This window comes from Nomascus leucogenys, chromosome 3 (genome assembly GCF_006542625.1).
Source record: "Nomascus leucogenys isolate Asia chromosome 3, Asia_NLE_v1, whole genome shotgun sequence".
Lineage (NCBI taxonomy): Eukaryota > Metazoa > Chordata > Mammalia > Primates > Hylobatidae > Nomascus > Nomascus leucogenys.
Window position 1 is genome coordinate 40,524,226 of NC_044383.1, and position 17,679 is coordinate 40,541,904.

Genomic DNA, 17,679 nt, shown 5'->3' on the forward strand with positions numbered 1-17,679 from the left:
CCCTTATGCCCAGCTGCCCCGGCCTGTTGGAAGCTGGGTGGGATTGAAGTGGGCTGTTGGGAATGATGACATGGAGGCTTTTGGCTTTGATTTAAAACACTGGTTGGAACCTCTGTACTGGAGTGGTTGACAGAGTCCTCAAGTCAAGCTAGGGCTTATCACAAAAAGGAGGCCAAAGGGTTGAGCCCTACCTGATGGCCACAGGAATAGAGGTTGGGGCAGAAGAGTGAAGGGATGGGGGTGGAGGAGAGCACCGGCTGGGGAGTCCAGGAGCCTATTGCTGGGCTTCTCAAGTGAGTCATTCATCTAGATTGCTCCCAATTTCTTCTCTGTGATAGAGAGGATGGTGAAGCCGTAAAACCAGAAGGCCCTGAAATGGCAGGGAGGGGTGAGGGCGCAGGGACTAGACTGGAGTCACTGGAAAGGAGTGACTCCAGGGCGTGGTGGGTCACACCTCTAACCCCAGCACTTTGGGAAGCCAAGGCAGATGGATCCCTTAAGCCCAAGAGTTTGAGACCAGCCTGGGTGACATGGTGAAACCCTGTCTCTACTAAAAATAGAAAAAAAAATAGCTAGGCATTGTGGCACGTGATGTAGTCCCAGCTACTTGGGAGGCTGAGATGGGAGGACGGCTTGAGCACGAGAGGCAGAGGTGGCAGTGAGCTGGTTGTGCCACTACACTCCAGCCTGGGCCACAGAGGAAGACCCTGTCTCAAAAAATAAAAATTAAAATAAGGTCCCTGAAACCTGGAGACAATTAACAGCCCAGCTTCCGGGGTTATACTCAGAGAGAAGTCAGGGCAGCCCAGGCCCCAGGCTGCCCAGCTCCCAGCTCCTCTCTGGGTACACCCTGGGGTGGGTCCTTCCCCGGCCTCCCCAACCCTGCACCCCAGTGCCTTACCCCCAGGGAGCAGCTGCCCAGCTAAACCCTAGCCTCCTCACTCAACCACTCCCAAGACACTTTATTTCTTGGCCTTCCTATTTTTGGTACAAATATCTCAAACCTCTCTAATTAAGTCTCAACCTCCCATGAAAATAATCCAGCGTTGGAGACGTGTTGGTGTGCCTATTCTCCTCTGTATACATGACAAGAGTAAATGCGTTCTTAAGGTAGGAATTTTTCCTTTTCAGAAGTGGCCAGCAGAATCCGGTGACCTTGAGCCCTTTCGAGCCTGGAAGTGCCCACAGTTCCCAGTTTCTGCCGAGACCGGCAGAGTGGTCAAGGCGCACGAAGCCAGACGCCATCTGCCAGAGGGCCTTCCGTCGGGCGTCCTCTGTGTGTTTTTTCTATGGCCCAAAGCCAGGCCAGGGTTACGCCCACGGCGTGCCCGCTTCCTTACAAGGGTTGCAGGTCCCACCGCGTGCGTCGGGTCTCTCTGCAATGTCCCCGAGTTGCAATATCCCCACTCCCCGGCCACCCCTACCCCGCCTTCCCCCATCCATGCACCCTCCCTGGACTGGCTCGGGAAGGGGAAGCCAAGCAGCACCTCGTGGGGATCTATCTATTCCCTCCGTTCCTGCTTGGCTCACGACCTTTTCCTTCCTCAGGGCGCGGAGCGCAGAAGGCATCTTCCCATGGGCTTAGATGCTTCTCTGGCGCGGCAGCGGTGGCTCGCGCTCCTCCTTCCTCGAGTCCGGCACACATCCGCGTTTGGCGAATATTTGTTGAAAGATTGTTGAATGAGTGAACGAGTGGGCGGGCGATGCTACATTGGGGAGCCGCAGATGGGTGGCGCTGCGTGCGCGCCACAGCCACCGGCCAAGCCGTGTCCTAGAGCGCAAGCATGTCAGAGGCATAGCCCATTCCCCGCAACCGAAGGAGCGAGGGGGTGGAAAAAGAGCCGCAGCCCGTCCACTGGGTGCACGATGGGCACCGTCTGCATGGCGGGGAAGGCGGGTGTGGCCAGTTCCCAGCTCGCGGTGCGCACCAGCTCCACAGCTAGCAGCTGGAGCACGGCTTGCGCCAGCTCCTGGCCGAGGCAGCTGCGCGCACCGCCGCCGAAAGGGATGTAATGGAAGCGGCTGGAAGCGCCCCGCGAATCTTCGCGCGCTGCGCCGAAGCGCTCTGGGTCGAAGCCTTCGGGAGGGCTGCGGTACACCGCAGCCGTCTCGTGCGTGTCCCGGATGCTATACATCACGCTCCAGCCCTTGGGGATCTGGTAGCCCTGCAGAGAGGCGAGGAGATCAGCCTGACCACGAGGCACCAGGAAACCGGGGGGGGGGGGGGGGGGCCTGAACTGACCCTGGTGCTTCCATCAGGCTTCCGAAAATCAGGAGGAACCCGCGATTAACCCGGAAACCAGGAGAAAGCTCTGTATTCCAATCTCAACTCCTTCACTGGTGAAATGTATGACCTTGGGCTAGATGCGCAGGCTCTCTGAGCTTCAGTTTCCTCATTGAAAAAATGAGGGGAAAAATGGCCACTTTGTTGGTGAGGATTCAAATTAAGGACTTGGCACATATGAGTGTTCAGTAAACGGTAACTATTAGTTATGTTCTCGTTTGGTTTTGTCTTTTTTTCTTCTGACCTTAGATGAGGAGACCTAAATTCTAGTGCTACGCCTCCCAGCTGCTAGAGTGGGAGAAATGCACATGACAATTCCTCGAGGTCAGTTCCATGGTAGAGTTCTTCTTTGCATTGAACTGAAAACTTCCCATCCTTCCCATCCATCAGCTGGACAATAATGTTCAGATTTGGTACCACACTTTAAGAAGGCGCACATGAGAATCAAACTGGCCATCCTTAAAATGCTGAAAGGCAGTTTTCATGTTCCCTCTGCCCACTCCTAGCTTTTTCAACCATTTGGCTTTTTGATACGTCTTCCACCCCCCTGACTACACTGCTACCCTCATATCAAGTTCCAGGGTGAATACTCAAAGTTTCTAACTGGGGAACAGAACATCTTGGAATCATCCCAGGAGCTCTCTCTCCTCTCTAGACATCAGTGTTCTCATCTGTGAACTGGAGGGTGGCTAAGACCCTTTCCTGTCCTCTGCTCACCACCCTGGTTCTGTGCTTCCCTAAGGTCTTGTAGGGCACTCCAGCACCTGCAGAATGAAGCTTGCATTCCAAGACTGATTCCGCATTCAAGACACTTCTCAACATCCACCTTTGTCTGAGTCTGCTCTCTCTGTAATAGGCTCTCCCATCCGAACCTTTCACTGCTCCAGTTCAAACTCCAGCTCTCGAAATGTGTTGGTGTCATCCAGCCCTAGAGATCACTCTCTTCACACCGCCAAGTGGGATGAGGCTGTCAGTCCCGGCCCCCTTCCTCTCCAAGTGGAGCCCCTCCAGGGTAGAATCCCAGTCCCTTTGATGCCTCCTGAACCCTGGCACGCAATGTGCCACAAATGTTCACTGTGGAATGCCCATCTTTGCCTGGAGCCACCCAGCCACCAAGCATGGTGCTCAGGGGACTGCAGCGACAGCCTTTCAGGCAAACACCCGAAGTTTGGCACAGCCAGAGCACCACTGCCTGAGGCCACCACTGTACCCCTACAGCCCGGCCTCACCTGGATGGAGTGTCAGAGCTGAAAAGGACCAAGACAGCTTCCTTGCAGAGAGTAAACTGAGGCCCAGAGTGAAGAGGGAACTGCCCAAGGTCATACGGAGATGGAGTCAGTTCTAGACCTTAACCTTGCTCAGCCCAAACTGGCCCGATCAGAGATGAAGCGTCTACTCAGTATTTTAATCCCCCCCCGCCCCGGAATCTGGCCCCAGCTAGAACCCTGGACGGGTCACAATGAGGGGTTCCTTGATCTTGTGAGGGAGCCAGAGGGGCCAGTATGTCCTGTGCTCTACCCCTCTTTGTTCTCCATCCACACTCACTGGCTGGGGGGGGGGGGGCGGGGTGCTGCACGGATATAAGAGTATTTTTATTCTAAAACTCCGCTCTCATTGAATTGACGGTTCCGGACCGCTGCCGAAAGCTGAAGGGTACGAGATCCCTAACCTTGCCGTCTCGCCAGGCTTTGCGTCCCTCAGCCGGGAACCCGGGGAGGTGGAACAAGGCTCAGCCTATTTTATAGGACGGAAAGCTGAGGCTCTGAGGGCAAAAGACAGGACCGCGCCTTCCGAATCCCTCCGCCCTCCTCCCACCTGGGCGCCGCCGCGGCAGGCGGCAGGCAGCAGGCGGCAGGAGACAGGAGGCTGGCCATGGGCTGGCACGGCGCACTTACGTCGAGCTCGAAGGTGCGCAGGGCGGTGCGGTAGCCCCCGGACACCGGCGGCAGGAGGCGCAGCACCTCCTTCACCACGCAGTCCACGTAACGCAGACGGCCCAGCGCCGCGAGGCTGAGGTCGGGCTCGCAGCCGCAGTCGGGCGGGGGCCCCTCGCTGCCCCCAGCGGCCCCGGGCGCGCAGCCGCACGCGCGCCCCAGCCCCTGCACCACCAGCTCCTCCCGAATCTTGGCGATGGCCGCCGGGTGCTGCAGTAGCAGCAGGACGAGCGAGGTGCTGGCACTGGCCGTGGTGAAGAAGGCGGCAAAGAGGAGCTCCACAGCCGACTCCTGCAAGACAGCCCCGGGCGGCACTGAGTCTCCGGCGGTGGAGTCGCCCGGGGCGCTGACCCGACGGCCCCGTGCAGATGAAAAGCACCCAAATTTACTATTGCGAAAAGCCAGGGGGCAGGGAAGTGCTATTACCGCCGTGACTGTGTGTACGGTTTTGAAGTCGATTAAATCCCAAGTCCGCCATTTGGGAAAGTCAGCTATAGCAACAGGCAACATTAGTATCTATCTACCCGTCTTGGCGATGGTTCCCAGAGAGAATGTGAGAACTTACTCTATGCACTCTTCTTGGTGCTTTAAGCATATTCACTCATTCGGTTCTCACCTCCCCCCTGTGAGGCACAATTGCTGCTCTTGTTTTATGGAGTTGAAAACGGAGGCTCCAGAGTAGTGCTCAAGGTCCCTACAGCTAGCACTCCCGGCAGGCGGGCTCAGGAGTCCAGTGCTCTTAACCACCTGGTGGTGCCGCCGCCAACCCCAGTGGAACAGCCTGACAATGGCTGCAGTGCAACAAAGGCACCTGCAGCAGCAGTGCCGGCATCATGGCTTCATCCTCTCCCTACCGGAATGGTCACAGGGAGTCACTAAATGTCTTCCTGGTCTGCTCTGCTCAAGAAGGGCAGGCAAGGGGCCTGGTGGCTTCATCCTCCAGGCTCCAATGCCCTGCCTCTGCCCTCTCAGGTCCCAGTGTTTTCCTTGCTGGCAGCACCCACAGTTTGTTTTATACATTGATTCCTGCTATCACCGGATGAACGTGTTCCTTCCCCTCCTGAACCTCGAGGACATGGGCTGTGTTTCGCTCACCACTGTATTCCCAGTCCCAGCGTGGAGCCTGGCACTGAATAGGTACATCATAATATTTGTAGAATGAATGACCTGGTTGCTCACTAACCCGCCCTGCCCCAGACAAGAGGGTAACTGGGATGGAGACTCCAGAGCCCCAGCATCCTCCCTGCCTGGCCCCTGATGTCCAGCCCAGAACTGAAGATTCCTGGCCAGTGAGTCCCTTCCTGAGAACCTGGAGGGTGCTGTCACCCCTCCCCAGTCCTGTCCTCTCCTTTCTACTCCACTCCCCTTAGCCCAGAACATTCCCTATCCACCTGGCTCCGCCAGGATTCATGAGCCCATTGCTCATGCTCTTATTAGTTCTAACCACAGAAAAGAAGCTAAAGCTGAGGCCTACCCTTCAGGGATGTCTCTGGTAGAAAGTGGGAAACTGAGGCCCAGAGAAAGGATGAGTAGGAGTTGCTTATGGAAGATTGAGGTCTCCCGATTTTTAACTTCCCCTCCCCCTAACTTCTCCACTCCTTTTTGGGTGCTCAAGCAAGTCCTGGGGCCATTCCAAAGCTTCCCACCTCCCATCCACTGTGTGTGCGATGTGTGTACAAGGGGAGGGGTCCTAATTCTCCAGGAGATCCACAGCAACAAGACAGACAGATAGAGGTACCGGGTGCCAAGGTAGCTCATAGAAGGAGAGAGGTGATTTTGGAAGGAAGAAGGGAACTTTGAGGATGTGGAGTTTGATCCTGAGCCCCTTAGAGTTTGTAGAAAAAATGAATAATGAGGGCTTTGTAGGCAGGGTGACAGCACAGGCAAAGGCATGGAGTGGCAGAGAAGGGCAGTGGGGGAAGGAAAGGAGAGAGAGCCATTTGTGGCCGGAAACCTGCAAAGATGGGCCTAGGGTTCTCGCTTTCAGTTCTCCTACTGACAAGGGTGGCAGCTGGCTGAAGGCTGCACAGCTAGTGAGTGTGGCTGAGTCATTACTGGAACCCAGGTCTCCTCTTGCCCCTCATCTTGAGGACTGCCTGTGCCTCAAAGTGGGGCCACACAGGATGTGGCTCTGGGGATGCAGCATTGGTGTAGGGACCTGCTGGGAATGCAAAAGAGGGGAGAAGGAGCGGCCTGTCAGCACCTACCTTCAGCTCCTGCATGGAGGGCTCATGGCCCAGCTCCCTTGCACTGTGAATGATCAGGTCGAGGGCATCACCCGGCTCTGCAGCCTTGTCCTCGTGAAGCTTCTCAGAAATGGCCCCCTCCAGGTGCCGATGCAGCTGGTCCCTTGCCCAGATGCCCTGATGTGCAGGGAGAGAAGAAAGATGGGGCAGGAAGGCTAAGGGGGCCAAGCCCCGCCACTTACCCAGAAAACCTTCTCAGCACTGGCTCTGCCAACATCCTTGTGTTAACAGCTTCCCAGCTTAGTTCCTGGCCTGGCATATGGCTGGGCTCAGTAAATGGTCGGGGATATGTCCACTGTCCACAAACATCATTCTGTCTTGATTATCACAATCCCCCTCTGAGTCACAGCAGAGTTACTGTCATCCTGAGGAGAGGATGCTGAAGTTCAGAGAGGTCAAGCAGTTGCCCAGAGTCACACAGCTGTCCATGTCCGTGCCTGGCACAGAGCCCAGTGCGGCTAGTGTCAGCCCATTGCCCTTTCCCTGTACTAGGCTTAGGCTGGGGCACCTTGATGCACCCAGCAAAGCTCTGACTTAGAGGACACTATTGGATTTGTAAGCATTAGCCTCTGTAAGGGCGTGGGCAAGAGGGGATGCCTCTCCAGAGTTCAGGGAATAGCCGCAGCAAAAGCATTCCCCCGGGGAAAGCACTGTAATTCAGCACTTGAGTTCCATAGTCAGAGGAGATGAGGTTAAAGTCCTGTTCGTGCCCCTACTAATGGTGTGATCTTGGGTAAGTCAATAAAATAAGTTTGGCCAATAAAATGAGAATCATAACACTTTGCAGGCTGCGAGGATTAGATCAGAAAATGTATCCACGGTGATCAGCCTATACCATGATCCTTTACACATATTATTTTTATGCAGGTGACTGAAAACCAGGGAATTAAACAGTGGGAAGTCCCAGAACAGGGGACCAAAAGGCGGGATGGGGCATCCTAGCTGCTCTCCGGGTCCTGCCCATTGTTCTGAAGTCTGGAGAAGCAGCGGTTCTCTGATCCCGAAACCTAGCGGGTCCAGGCCGGTGGAGCTGGCGCCCACACCCCTGGGTCCGGGGCTGGCGCTGGGCTGGACCGGGGCTCATCTGCAGCCCTCACGCTCTCCTCGGTTCCGCAGCCATCTGGGCTTCCGAAGAGGTGATGGAGGCCGGCCCCAGGGGCGCCGCTATGGGAAGGAGTCGGACCGACTGGCCGGACGCCTGCCACCGAGACCCCAAACTCTGGCGGCCCGCGCTTGCTCAGGCTGGAGCGCGTCGCGGCAGGCGCGTCCCACGGAGGGCGTGTGGCCCGCCCCAGGTCACACCAGCGAACCAGCACAGAGGCCAGGCCCAGAGCCCACCGCCACGCCACCGCCACGACGCCTCCCACCCCCGCAGAGGTGACGGACGCGCGGGGTGCGCCGAGGGCGTCCCGTCTGGGTCTGGGAGGCCCGCCCGCAGCGCGGAGCCTCGGAGGAAGGTCTGGAGCCGGGGCAGCCGTACCTTGCGCAGGCCACTGAAGGGAATATCCAGAGGCAGTGAGAAGAGGTTCTCCACGAGCTGCTCGAAGGTCCGGGCCAGCGTGGCGCACTGCGCCTCGTCCAGCCGCAACCCCAGCAGGATGCGCGCGGCCATGCGGAAGGTGAGCGCTTTGGCGGCGTCGTAGACTGAGACCGGCCCGCCCGCCGCGCACCAGGAGCGCACCTCATGCCGCAGCGCCCCCTGCAGGCGCGGCACGTAGTGCTCCAGCGCGGCGCGGCTGAACACGCGCGCCAGGACCTGTGGGAGCGCGCGTGATCAGCGCTGGCGGCGGTCGAGCCTCCTCTGCTTGGCGATTCCGGAGTAGCCAGAAGGCCAGTTCCGGTCCTTTCTCCCTCTTCTAAGCAGCCCAGACCTAAACTCTTGCTAGCTTTTGCTTTCGCCATTTCCCCCAGTTCTGCTCTGATGCACACAGTCCCTCCCAACCATCCAGGCTCCAGCTGCCATCTCCTCTAAGAAGTCTTCCCTGGCCCCTTTCTAGGTCTGAGTCTCCAGCGCTTCTGCTATCACAGCCACGGAAGATGGGAGATGAAAGAATCTTTTAGCGCAGTCCTAACTTTATAAACCGAAGCTGAAGGTAACGGACCCGCCCAAGGCCACCCGCTGGTTACCAGGGACCTTGGTCGGGTTCACAGTGAATCCAACACCGCGGCCCCGGCCTGGCCCATGGCAGATGCCGGGGACCGCGGATCCGACGTTTCTACGGCCCATTCCGGTTTCCACTCACCTTGCGCCGCCGCCGGTGCAGCTCGCCGACCGCACCTAGCAGTGTGTGCGAGCCCAGCAGGATGTGCGCACTCTGCGGCCACTGGCTGCGCACCAGGCGGTGCTCGCCCAGCAGGATGGTGCGCACGTTCTCCGCGCCGCTCACGCGGATCACTGGCCTGCCCAGCAGATGCGTCTTGAACACTGTCCCATAGCGCTCTCGGCGAGAACTGTGGAAGCGCGAGCCCTGCGAGCGAGGCGGAGGGTGGAGAGCTGGAACTTCTGGGCCTGGGCTGGGATCTGACCCAGACTTCCCAGCTGCCTTTTGATCACAACTCCCTGTCCCTGGCTGGCGCGTTTACAAAACAAGATCCCCAATGGGCCTGGCATCTACTCTACGGGAATGTACATGCTCCTGTTCCTATTGGTGAGATGAGGAAACAGACTCAGAGTGAAGAAGTGAGCGCCCAAGGGCTCACAGCTGAGCCAAGCCCCAGGCTCCTTTTCTACGCTTGCAGGACGTGCTCCTCAGACCCCTTCCTAAAACCCCTTATGTTTACCCCCTGCGTCGTGTCGGGGAGTTGCTCTGGGGAGAATTCCAGTGACTTGAGGTCCCTTCGAGCGAACGGAGTAGCTAGGCAAAGGCGAGAGTTGTGCGCGCTTCCCGTGGTCGTGGGCGATGGGCAGGGACTGGCTACAAATCCCATGGGCATTGAGACTCAGGAGGGTCCAGTGGGAGCCAGGGGAAGAAGGGACCGTATTAGCGCTCGGGGTCGAAGGACTGCTTACCTGAACTAACCAGTGCAGCGTTTCGCCGAAGAAGGGCCAGCCCATGGAGCCCTTGGGCAGAGGCAGGGTGGAGGCCCGGTCCCGGCTCAGCATCCAGCGGAGGGTCCAGAGGTGCTGGGCCAGGCTGAGCAGCAGGCCGGCGCACAGGAGAGCAGTGCCCGCCGCCCCCAGCACTGACAGGCAGCTCAGCCCCCAAGGGAACATGATGAGCCCGCCGGGGCCAGGCCGTTCAGAGCGCAGGGAGAGCAGGGGACGCAAGAACCGGGGCGCGAGCAGTGCGCAGTGCTCACCTGTTCCGTCCGCAAAAGGCCTGGGGTTTGGGGGCCAAGCCCGAGATTTATAAGCTCAGCCGAGAACTCTGTTCTAAAAACAGACGGGCGGTGAAAGACTGCAGTGACCGTGCGCCCTTAGGGAACGTGCCTTCCTCGAGGCCGGCACGCTCAGGACTTTTTCCTGGCTCCTGGGCCCAAATGCCAGTCCCTCTCGAAGGTGCCTGCTGCCTCGGGAACGCTCACTTCCCGCTCCGCGGGGCACCTCCCACCTCCTCCCGGGCTCAGCACCCTTTGGATAGAAGCAGCGAAGGAGGGCGAAAGAAGAGCAACTCACCAGTGTTGCCAACCTGGTCTGCAGACCCCCGCCCCACCTCTCCCTCCTCCAGTCGTTTAACCCTTCTTGGCCCACGCTGGACACGTTTATATAGCTATTGGCTCCCTCCCTACGGACCGATCCCAGTTCACACAACGTGACGTGTCTTTGCATATTTAAAGCGCTCCACGCAGAGTGGTGATTGGAGGCGGTGGGCAGCGGCGCGCTCACGGAGGGGCTCTGAGTAGGGAGTGGCAGGCGCTGGGGCGCTCCAGCTGGGCTGGGGGCTCGCCCCGCGCGCGTCCTCGGGAGGGGCCTGCGGGTTCGCGCCAGACTTTCCCCGCTCTTCACAGGTGCTCAGAAAGTGGGCGAACCCAACGCGCAGAACTGACCCGGTCTTGCGCCCCGCAGCGCTCCTGGCCCACCCCCGGCCGCTGGCTCCCTCTGCGGTCCCCACCCTCGAGCTTCTAGGTGCCCTTCTCTCGCCACTCCAAGGTGAAAGAACTGGGCTTTTCTCCCCTTTGCTCCGACTATTTCAGGGAAACTGCAGTCGTCGACGCCTGCGTTGGCATCACAAAAGCCCACGAGGGATAGCGCAGCCGAGATTCTCCGACAGCTCCCCACCTTTCCCGGCTCTCTGATCTACCACGTCAGGTATCCTTCCAAAGATGGCAGTTCCACTGCTGCCCTAGGCTTCATAAAGACGTCCTAAGTCTCCAGAAGCGGATACCCACGAGCACCTTTCCGGTCTCAAGGACCGAATTCATCCTTCCCTCCCTCCCCCGAGTTTGCCCGACGACTCTTGTCAATCTACATTGTTGCGTTTTGGGCTTCGTGCGTCCCATTCATGGGTTCCAAATGCCTCAGGACTCACTCGTCCTTGTCCCTGCAGCGCAACCTGGGGTGTGTGTGGAGGGGTGCAGGGGCATATATATATGTGTGTATGTATATATACTGTTTTGGTGCCACTCCCATTCCAATAACTAGGAAATAATACGCCTTTTCTCCAGGAAGCACTTGTTTTAAATCAGTAAGCTCTGAATAGACAAAAGAGTAATGCATTTTCAACAACTTGCTCAATATTTTTAATATTTCATCACAAAATCCAGAGATGTACATATAATTGTTTATACTTATTTTACAGAGTCAGGCATAGTTTCTTACAGGCCTAAATCCTGAAAAGGCAAAGGGAAGATTCAGCATAAATACAACAAAGGGAGAATAAAGACTGGATTTATATTGCCATTTGGACCACGGAAACGTACACAAAGGAAAATGTACATTTGTTTTAGGTTTTCCAGAGTTCATTTGGTTTGGCTTGTTTCCCCAATGAGGATAAAGTACTGAAATCTGCTATTTGAAGAAAGTAACCTGACCCCTGTGGTAACTTCTGTGTGCAGGAACCATCTACCCTCACACAAGCTGCACCTGAAGTGGTTAGCCCCATTTAGTTCCTGTCCTCTCTTTTAACTGGAACCAAACCAAACCAAACAAATCCAGAAAGGGGTCAGCTACAAGCAATATAGTTAGAAATATTAACCCTGATGAACAGAAACAACACTGCATCTTTAGAAAATCCAAAACATTTTGTTCATATTCAGAACGATTAAATTAAACCACCCAAGTAGAACAAATAATTCACATTCTTACTGAGTTAAATCAAGTTTGATTTCAGGCAGCTTTAAAGATTTGTCTATTTCCCCTTCAGAATTAGCAGAATTAGAAATTTTGGTCTGCTTAAATCACATTGAGGTGAAAATAAAAGCTAAAAGTCAGAAAATGGTAGTGAAATACTACCATATCAGACATGATTGAATTCCAAAGCTATATACTGATAAAAAAACAGATTATCATTCAAGTCTAAATAGAAAAAAATACTTATAAGTAGAGGCATATGTTTTTCAAATGTATTTGTAATCAATTTCATGTACAATTTGTGACAATTTATGTATTACACTTTTGCATTTTCCCCTAAAAGTGAAAAAATGGTCATTTTTTTCCATATATAAAATAGTATTCGATTATTTAAAAATCCATACAAATGATATTTATTACTATTTCTTGTTTAAGCCCTCATGTATCTTCTCTATTGTATTTTTGGATTCTGTAAACAAATTACTGTATCATGACCAATACTTGCTTCAGATCAACGTTGAATCATGGATTTGGTGTCACTGAGTGCAAGCCACATGAGGTCTACGTGTGCTGGGACATACCATTCACCAAACTTCTCAGCTGTTTCACGACTGTCTCTATCAACTTCTGTTTGTCTCGATCATTCTTCCTGAACTGAGCAAATATATTGTTCTTTTTGCTAGTATCCTTCATCCTAGAAACATATGTGAATGAAGAAGCTTAGTAAAAGAAAATTAAAAGCTAAGCTGTCACAAGTAAAATATCTTGGCATGCTCTGAATTATCCCACTCTAATCCTATGCTTGAAAAATATAGTTCAAAGACAGTAGGTGCTAAATAAACATACAGATATAGTAACCATGCAAAAAATTAGAAGCTTTATTTTACATTCTATGTTAAGTGGTATTTTTGCATTAGTATGTACATCTAAAATATGCTAGGTTTGCTACTATCATACTATTTTCTAATATTATTCCACAAAGTATGCTAAAATACATACCCCGTATAGACTCTGCTAATCATATTCATAGCAAGATAAGGTGAAAGGAAAATAACATTAGAAAATGTAAAATAGCGATGTTTTTGCCTCAGTTGCATTTCATGGCATTGTAAACTAAATTTACATTTATTTTAAACACTTTCTCTTGTCCTTTCAAATCAAATATACCACAAATATTTTGAAATATAGGAAAATAACAAGTTTAATTTAAAAATTGAAAATTTTAATAGTGATACTTTTTTATTTTTATTTTCTTATCCAGCAGCCCCCAGAATCACAGCAGATTCAGAGAGCCTCCCAATAGTGACATTTTAAATGAAATATGATTGAGTAAAGAAAAAGTCTGTCACATAATGAAAGGGAAAAGTTAACACCTAAATTTATGTTTAGTTGGACAAGATGCATCAGTAAATCCTATTACCTCAGTTTTTACTGTATTGTTTTTTTCAAATCACATATTTCTCTACCTGCAAAGAATCCAAGTCCATAATGCTAAGATTTAGATAACACTGCTGGCAAACATTCCAATTCCTGGTCACATTTGACAAAATACCTTCTTTCCTGAGTTACAGATTTTTTTTTTTTAAAGAAAGCTCCAATTGTCACATCCCCAGTAAACATATTTCTAAGGTCAATTAAGCTTGCAATTCAGGACACAAAAGGAAAGATGTTTTGTTCACATCAATATAAACAGCAGTTGCTTATGAAACTATACCAACTCTGAAGGGCAAGAAAGAAAAGTTTATTTTTTTGGTCATTAAACTAGAGTGAGCTTTTAAGCTTCCATCTAGACTTTTCTTTTTTGACAGAAATCTCTAGTTCTTCAGTTTATCACTGAATCAAAAGGTGCTAAAATGTTATACAAAAAAGTTTTCAGAATATACTCACTTCTCCAAAAGAGTAAGGGCTGTGTTTGGATTCACCCGAAGGTACTTAGAAGCTGGCTGTCCATAATCAGCTAGGTAAGTAGACCAATCCCAAACCATAAACAGGTCAAGGAGCTGCGAAAGATGGGGGAAATGTTAAATCAACTTTTGATTATTTACCCAGTTAATACTTAAATTATATGCTGTCCTTGGTCCATTTTAATATGGCTTGCTTCTTAGATGGAACGGAATACGGAAATTCATTTTTAAAACTTCATTAACTGTACTTTACAACCAAAATAGATCTTTTTTACTTTGAAATTACTAAAAATGCCGGGGGTTGTTTTCTAGTAAAATACTTTGTGTTTTCAAATAATTGTAAAATAATGAAAACACTCTTAATATATATTAACCCTTGTACTGATGTATAGAAATTTTATCTTTATGCATTAGTCAGTACCCAGATTTAATTAATAAAGGTTGGTGCTACTAACCTGTATGAAGAATTTTAAAGAACTTAAATTAAACCTTTTTTTCTTAGAGGTAAGTATGTTTACCTTTCAAGGACGCTGTTTGCACCTAAGACTTTTTCCAAAGTAATTTAAACCAAAAGCTCAGATAATCTCAATTAAGTGCATTAAACAACCTCTGCTGGATTCTCTCTGGTGATAGATCCTCTGCAGTATTATGAAATGAGGGCTTCAGGATTCAGCCTGTTAACTCTAGGCTACCATTTTGTATAAACAAACAACAACAAAAAAGAAACCCTCTTGTTTCCCGTGGTGTCTTAAAATTGACTATTTACTTTATAATCTCCAGTTAGAATCATTGTCAAATATGGAAGTAATCTTTTAAAAGCAATGCCATGCCTAAACCTAAGCACCAAACTCTTTATCCAACTTTAAAACCCTAATCCCCCTTAAGCCATTTAAAACCAACTTCCTATCCCCATTTGAATTGTTTCAGAAAGCTAAATGCTTTACTTACTACCTTCCTTTAGTTTTTATATTCTTTCTTTTTGTTTTAACTCACTTTATAAGTAAGGGGTCTTACTGGTTTTGCTTTCAAATGGAGGAAACATTTGCATTTACTGATGGGATACAAGAGCCGACCACTGACTCTGAGAGGGATAAAACTCTGGGGTGATTAAAACCTCATAAAGAAAGGTTACCAGAAACTAGCTTTTCTTGATGAAGGTAAAGAAGTTGCTTGACTCTTTCCCCATCCAATTTACAGCTATTAATAGAGATTTTCTTACAACAGGCAGAAAATTCTATAATGAAAATATTAACTATGAAAAGCCACTCTATTTTGTTTCAGACAAGACACCATTCTGGGCCATACCAACAGTTGAAACACTAGGATAGAAACTATACTGAGACAATGTTAAAGAATATACTGTCTGAAAAAGAAAAGGGAACTTATTTAAAGTTCTGTGTAATTTTTAACTGTTGTTTGGCCACATTTTTCCCTCCTTTCACAAAGAGGAAAAGTTACTTTCATACACTCAGATGGTAAGAGTGTAAATTAGTATAACTTCTCTGGAATGTGATTCTGCAATGTGTTTAAGAACCTTATAAAAATGGCCACTCCCTTTGATTCAGCAATCCTACTTCTTGGAATGCAACTTCAGGAAACAGAAAAAAATTTACGCACAAAGATATTAATCTCAAAAATGTTATTTGTGTTATCAAAAACTGAAAATAGCCTAAATCTCAATATTAAGAGACTGGTTCAGTAGTGATGTATATCTGTATGATGACTATCATGTGGTTATTAAAATTAATGTTTACAAAGAATTTTAAATAACTTGGGATAATGTTTATGATAAATGTTGCTACTTAAGTTACATAAAAACCCATCCAAAAAGACTGGAAGAAAATTCGCAAAAATGTTAAGGATGCCTGTTATAAGCTGGGCATGGTGGTGTGTTCCTGCAGTCCCAGCTACTCTGGAGACTGAGGCGGGAGGATCACTTAAGCCCAGGACTTAGGAGTCCACCCTGGGCAACATAATGAAACTTCACCTTTAAAATAATAATTTTTAAAAAAGAATGATTGTTATTTATGCGGTGGGATTAAGGTTAACTGTTATTTTCTTTATTTTTGTAATACTCTACAATGGATATGTGTTAATACTATAGTTATAAATAAGGTTTATATATTTATATATTAAAATAAATTTCAATAATGAACACCCCTCACAGAGTTGTCAACAGAAGCCTCATATTCAAGGATTCTTCTTTCAGGTATATGTGTGTATTTGCACAACTGTGCATGTGCAATGCACAGTGTCAGCAGAAAGCAACGTCTTAAGGCTCTTTTTCTCTAGGCTGATTTACCCCCAAGTGGGAAAGGAGGAGCCGACTTAATGAATGAAAAACCCGCACCAACTCCAACTGTGAATACAGAATTGATTCTTCTACAGCACAAGACCAGACTGTCCTAGATAAAGAAACACTATGCTTACAATGTTCACATATGGTCAGATACTCATATGCAAATCTCTTATGTGCAAATCCATAGAAATTACAGGAACCACAAAATTAAACCTACCTGCCCATATGTAGACAAATCTAAATGCTTTCATATTTACATTAATCTTTGTATAAATATTTATAGAAACATATTGTACACAGTTAATTTACAGATATCTGTAGAAATCTGCACGAATTTGCAAATTAATGGTTAAGGAATTAATTGCCAATGCAGATAAAAAGGCCAATGATCTAGATAAGGTTCATTTATTTATTCAACATATATTGACTCCCCACCTATCACGTGCTAGATACTGTGCTAGGTACCAGAGATACAGCATTGGAACAAGACAAAATCTCTTTCCTCAAGGAGCTTACATTGTAAGATAGGAATAAAGCAGTAATCTTTTGATGTTAACATGGAAGAAATTATAAAGAAAAGCTATTCACACAGAATCCTAGTAATTTAAACTACAGTAACACATGAAGAAGCTACTATCACTTTAATATAGAATAAAATAGAAACCATTAACTTATATAGAAGCTGGTGGACTGCCTGCTCATTCCGCTCAGTCTATGAATCCAATGACTGAAGATCCAATGGCTGAGACATTTCAGTGTTTGTGTCCCAAAGACTACACATGAACATGGGCAGAGAGCAAAGATGGAGCCAGCAAGCATGTTGATCTCATATTCTCATTTCTCATTTCTCATTTTCATGTGTGTAAGGATTTTTCAAATGCATAGTACTGCTGGAACAAGTAAATAGAAACAAACTTCAAAACTGGGCAGGCAAGCTCATAAAGTGTGTCCAGCACAGTGTAACCACTCAGTAGATATTCAGGAAGTAACTGATTAATTGATGATGCCAGACCATTATTCCAAGTTTCCTTGGGAGCTTTTATCTTAGGCTTTATAAGTACAGGCTACTTTAGCTTATGCTGATAGCTCTCTGAAAAAGGCCAATGTTGGCTTGTAGGCAAACTATGGCAAGTGAATATAGTGAAGTGACATCCCTGTATCTCTCCCAGCTTTTCACCAGGGTATTGATAAAGAGGAGAGACTCCATCATGATACAGCATTGGGTCTAACATTAAGTGAGTTAAATGATCTTCCTGGAGAAAGTAGCGTTAATATTTCTGAATGGTCTACCAGTCTCCTTCACGCATAACAATTATAAGGTCATTTTTCACTTTTTATAATTCAGTTCTATTGAAGTGAACAATAAAACAAAAAACCAGGACTTTATTCCTGGGTCCCACCTAACATTATGCCAGGCCAGATTTTATGGACTGAACTCATTTCCACAGGTGGCTATCCATGCCTATTCTGACCAAGATGACCCTGGTCTTTGATTGGGATGACTTTAAAAGAACATGATTGCTCTGGAGTCAGAGTATGATGGGAAGAAAAGCGGAAACTGGGGTGTTGCCAGGTACAAACACTGATACTTGCCTTCTCTCTACCCCAACAGTCGCTGCCTTGTGGACTGCCTCTCACAATTGGTTAGGCTTCACAGGATGCACTATGTTCTTAATATTAAGATGTACATTATGAAAAATCTCACTTCTCTACTTAAGTTTTGCTTCCTTCAGATGGCAATGCACAAATAATACGTTTGTTATTAATCACACAAAATCTCTT

General features: G+C 49.1%; 2 protein-coding genes across 4 annotated transcripts in view; both read right to left on the bottom strand.

Annotated features, from left to right (window-relative positions):
- Window positions 1-942: 942 nt before the first annotated feature.
- On the bottom strand, window positions 943-10,287 carry LOC100593952 (cytochrome P450 26C1). The gene is made up of 6 exons (XM_003255225.2): window positions 9,475-10,287; window positions 8,708-8,932; window positions 7,945-8,220; window positions 6,426-6,581; window positions 4,180-4,509; window positions 943-2,165 (listed from the first exon to the last, which is right to left on the bottom strand). The coding sequence occupies exons 1-6, from the start codon at window positions 9,676-9,678 to the stop codon at window positions 1,788-1,790; spliced, it is 1,569 nt and encodes a 522-aa protein (XP_003255273.1). The 5' UTR covers window positions 9,679-10,287; the 3' UTR covers window positions 943-1,787.
- An 829-nt stretch (window positions 10,288-11,116) lies between these two features.
- Window positions 11,117-17,679, bottom strand: part of EXOC6 (exocyst complex component 6) — a 217,077-nt gene continuing 210,514 nt past the window's right edge. The window contains exons 21-22 of one of the 3 annotated variants that reach the window (XM_030809250.1): window positions 13,582-13,694; window positions 11,117-12,388 (exon numbers count right to left, since the gene is read on the bottom strand). In XM_030809250.1, coding sequence (XP_030665110.1) covers window positions 12,256-12,388; window positions 13,582-13,694 — 246 coding nt within the window. In that variant the 3' untranslated portion in view covers window positions 11,117-12,255. Of the gene's footprint in view, window positions 12,389-13,581; window positions 13,695-16,706; window positions 16,788-17,679 lie in introns of those variants that run through there. The other 2 variants (XM_030809251.1, XM_030809252.1) reach the window with 2 other exon arrangements.

Excerpts from the sequence above, each read along its gene's own strand:
- LOC100593952 (XM_003255225.2), bottom strand. The coding sequence starts at position 9,678 with ATGTTCCCTTGGGGGCTGAGCTGCCTGTCAGTGCTGGGGGCGGCGGGC. Across the intron at positions 8,221-8,707 it reads TGCACCGGCGGCGGCGCAAG|GTCCTGGCGCGCGTGTTCAG; the intron begins GTGAGTGGAAAC and ends GCGCTCCCACAG. Across the intron at positions 2,166-4,179 it reads TGCGCACCTTCGAGCTCGAC|GGCTACCAGATCCCCAAGGG; the intron begins GTAAGTGCGCCG and ends GCCTCTCTGCAG.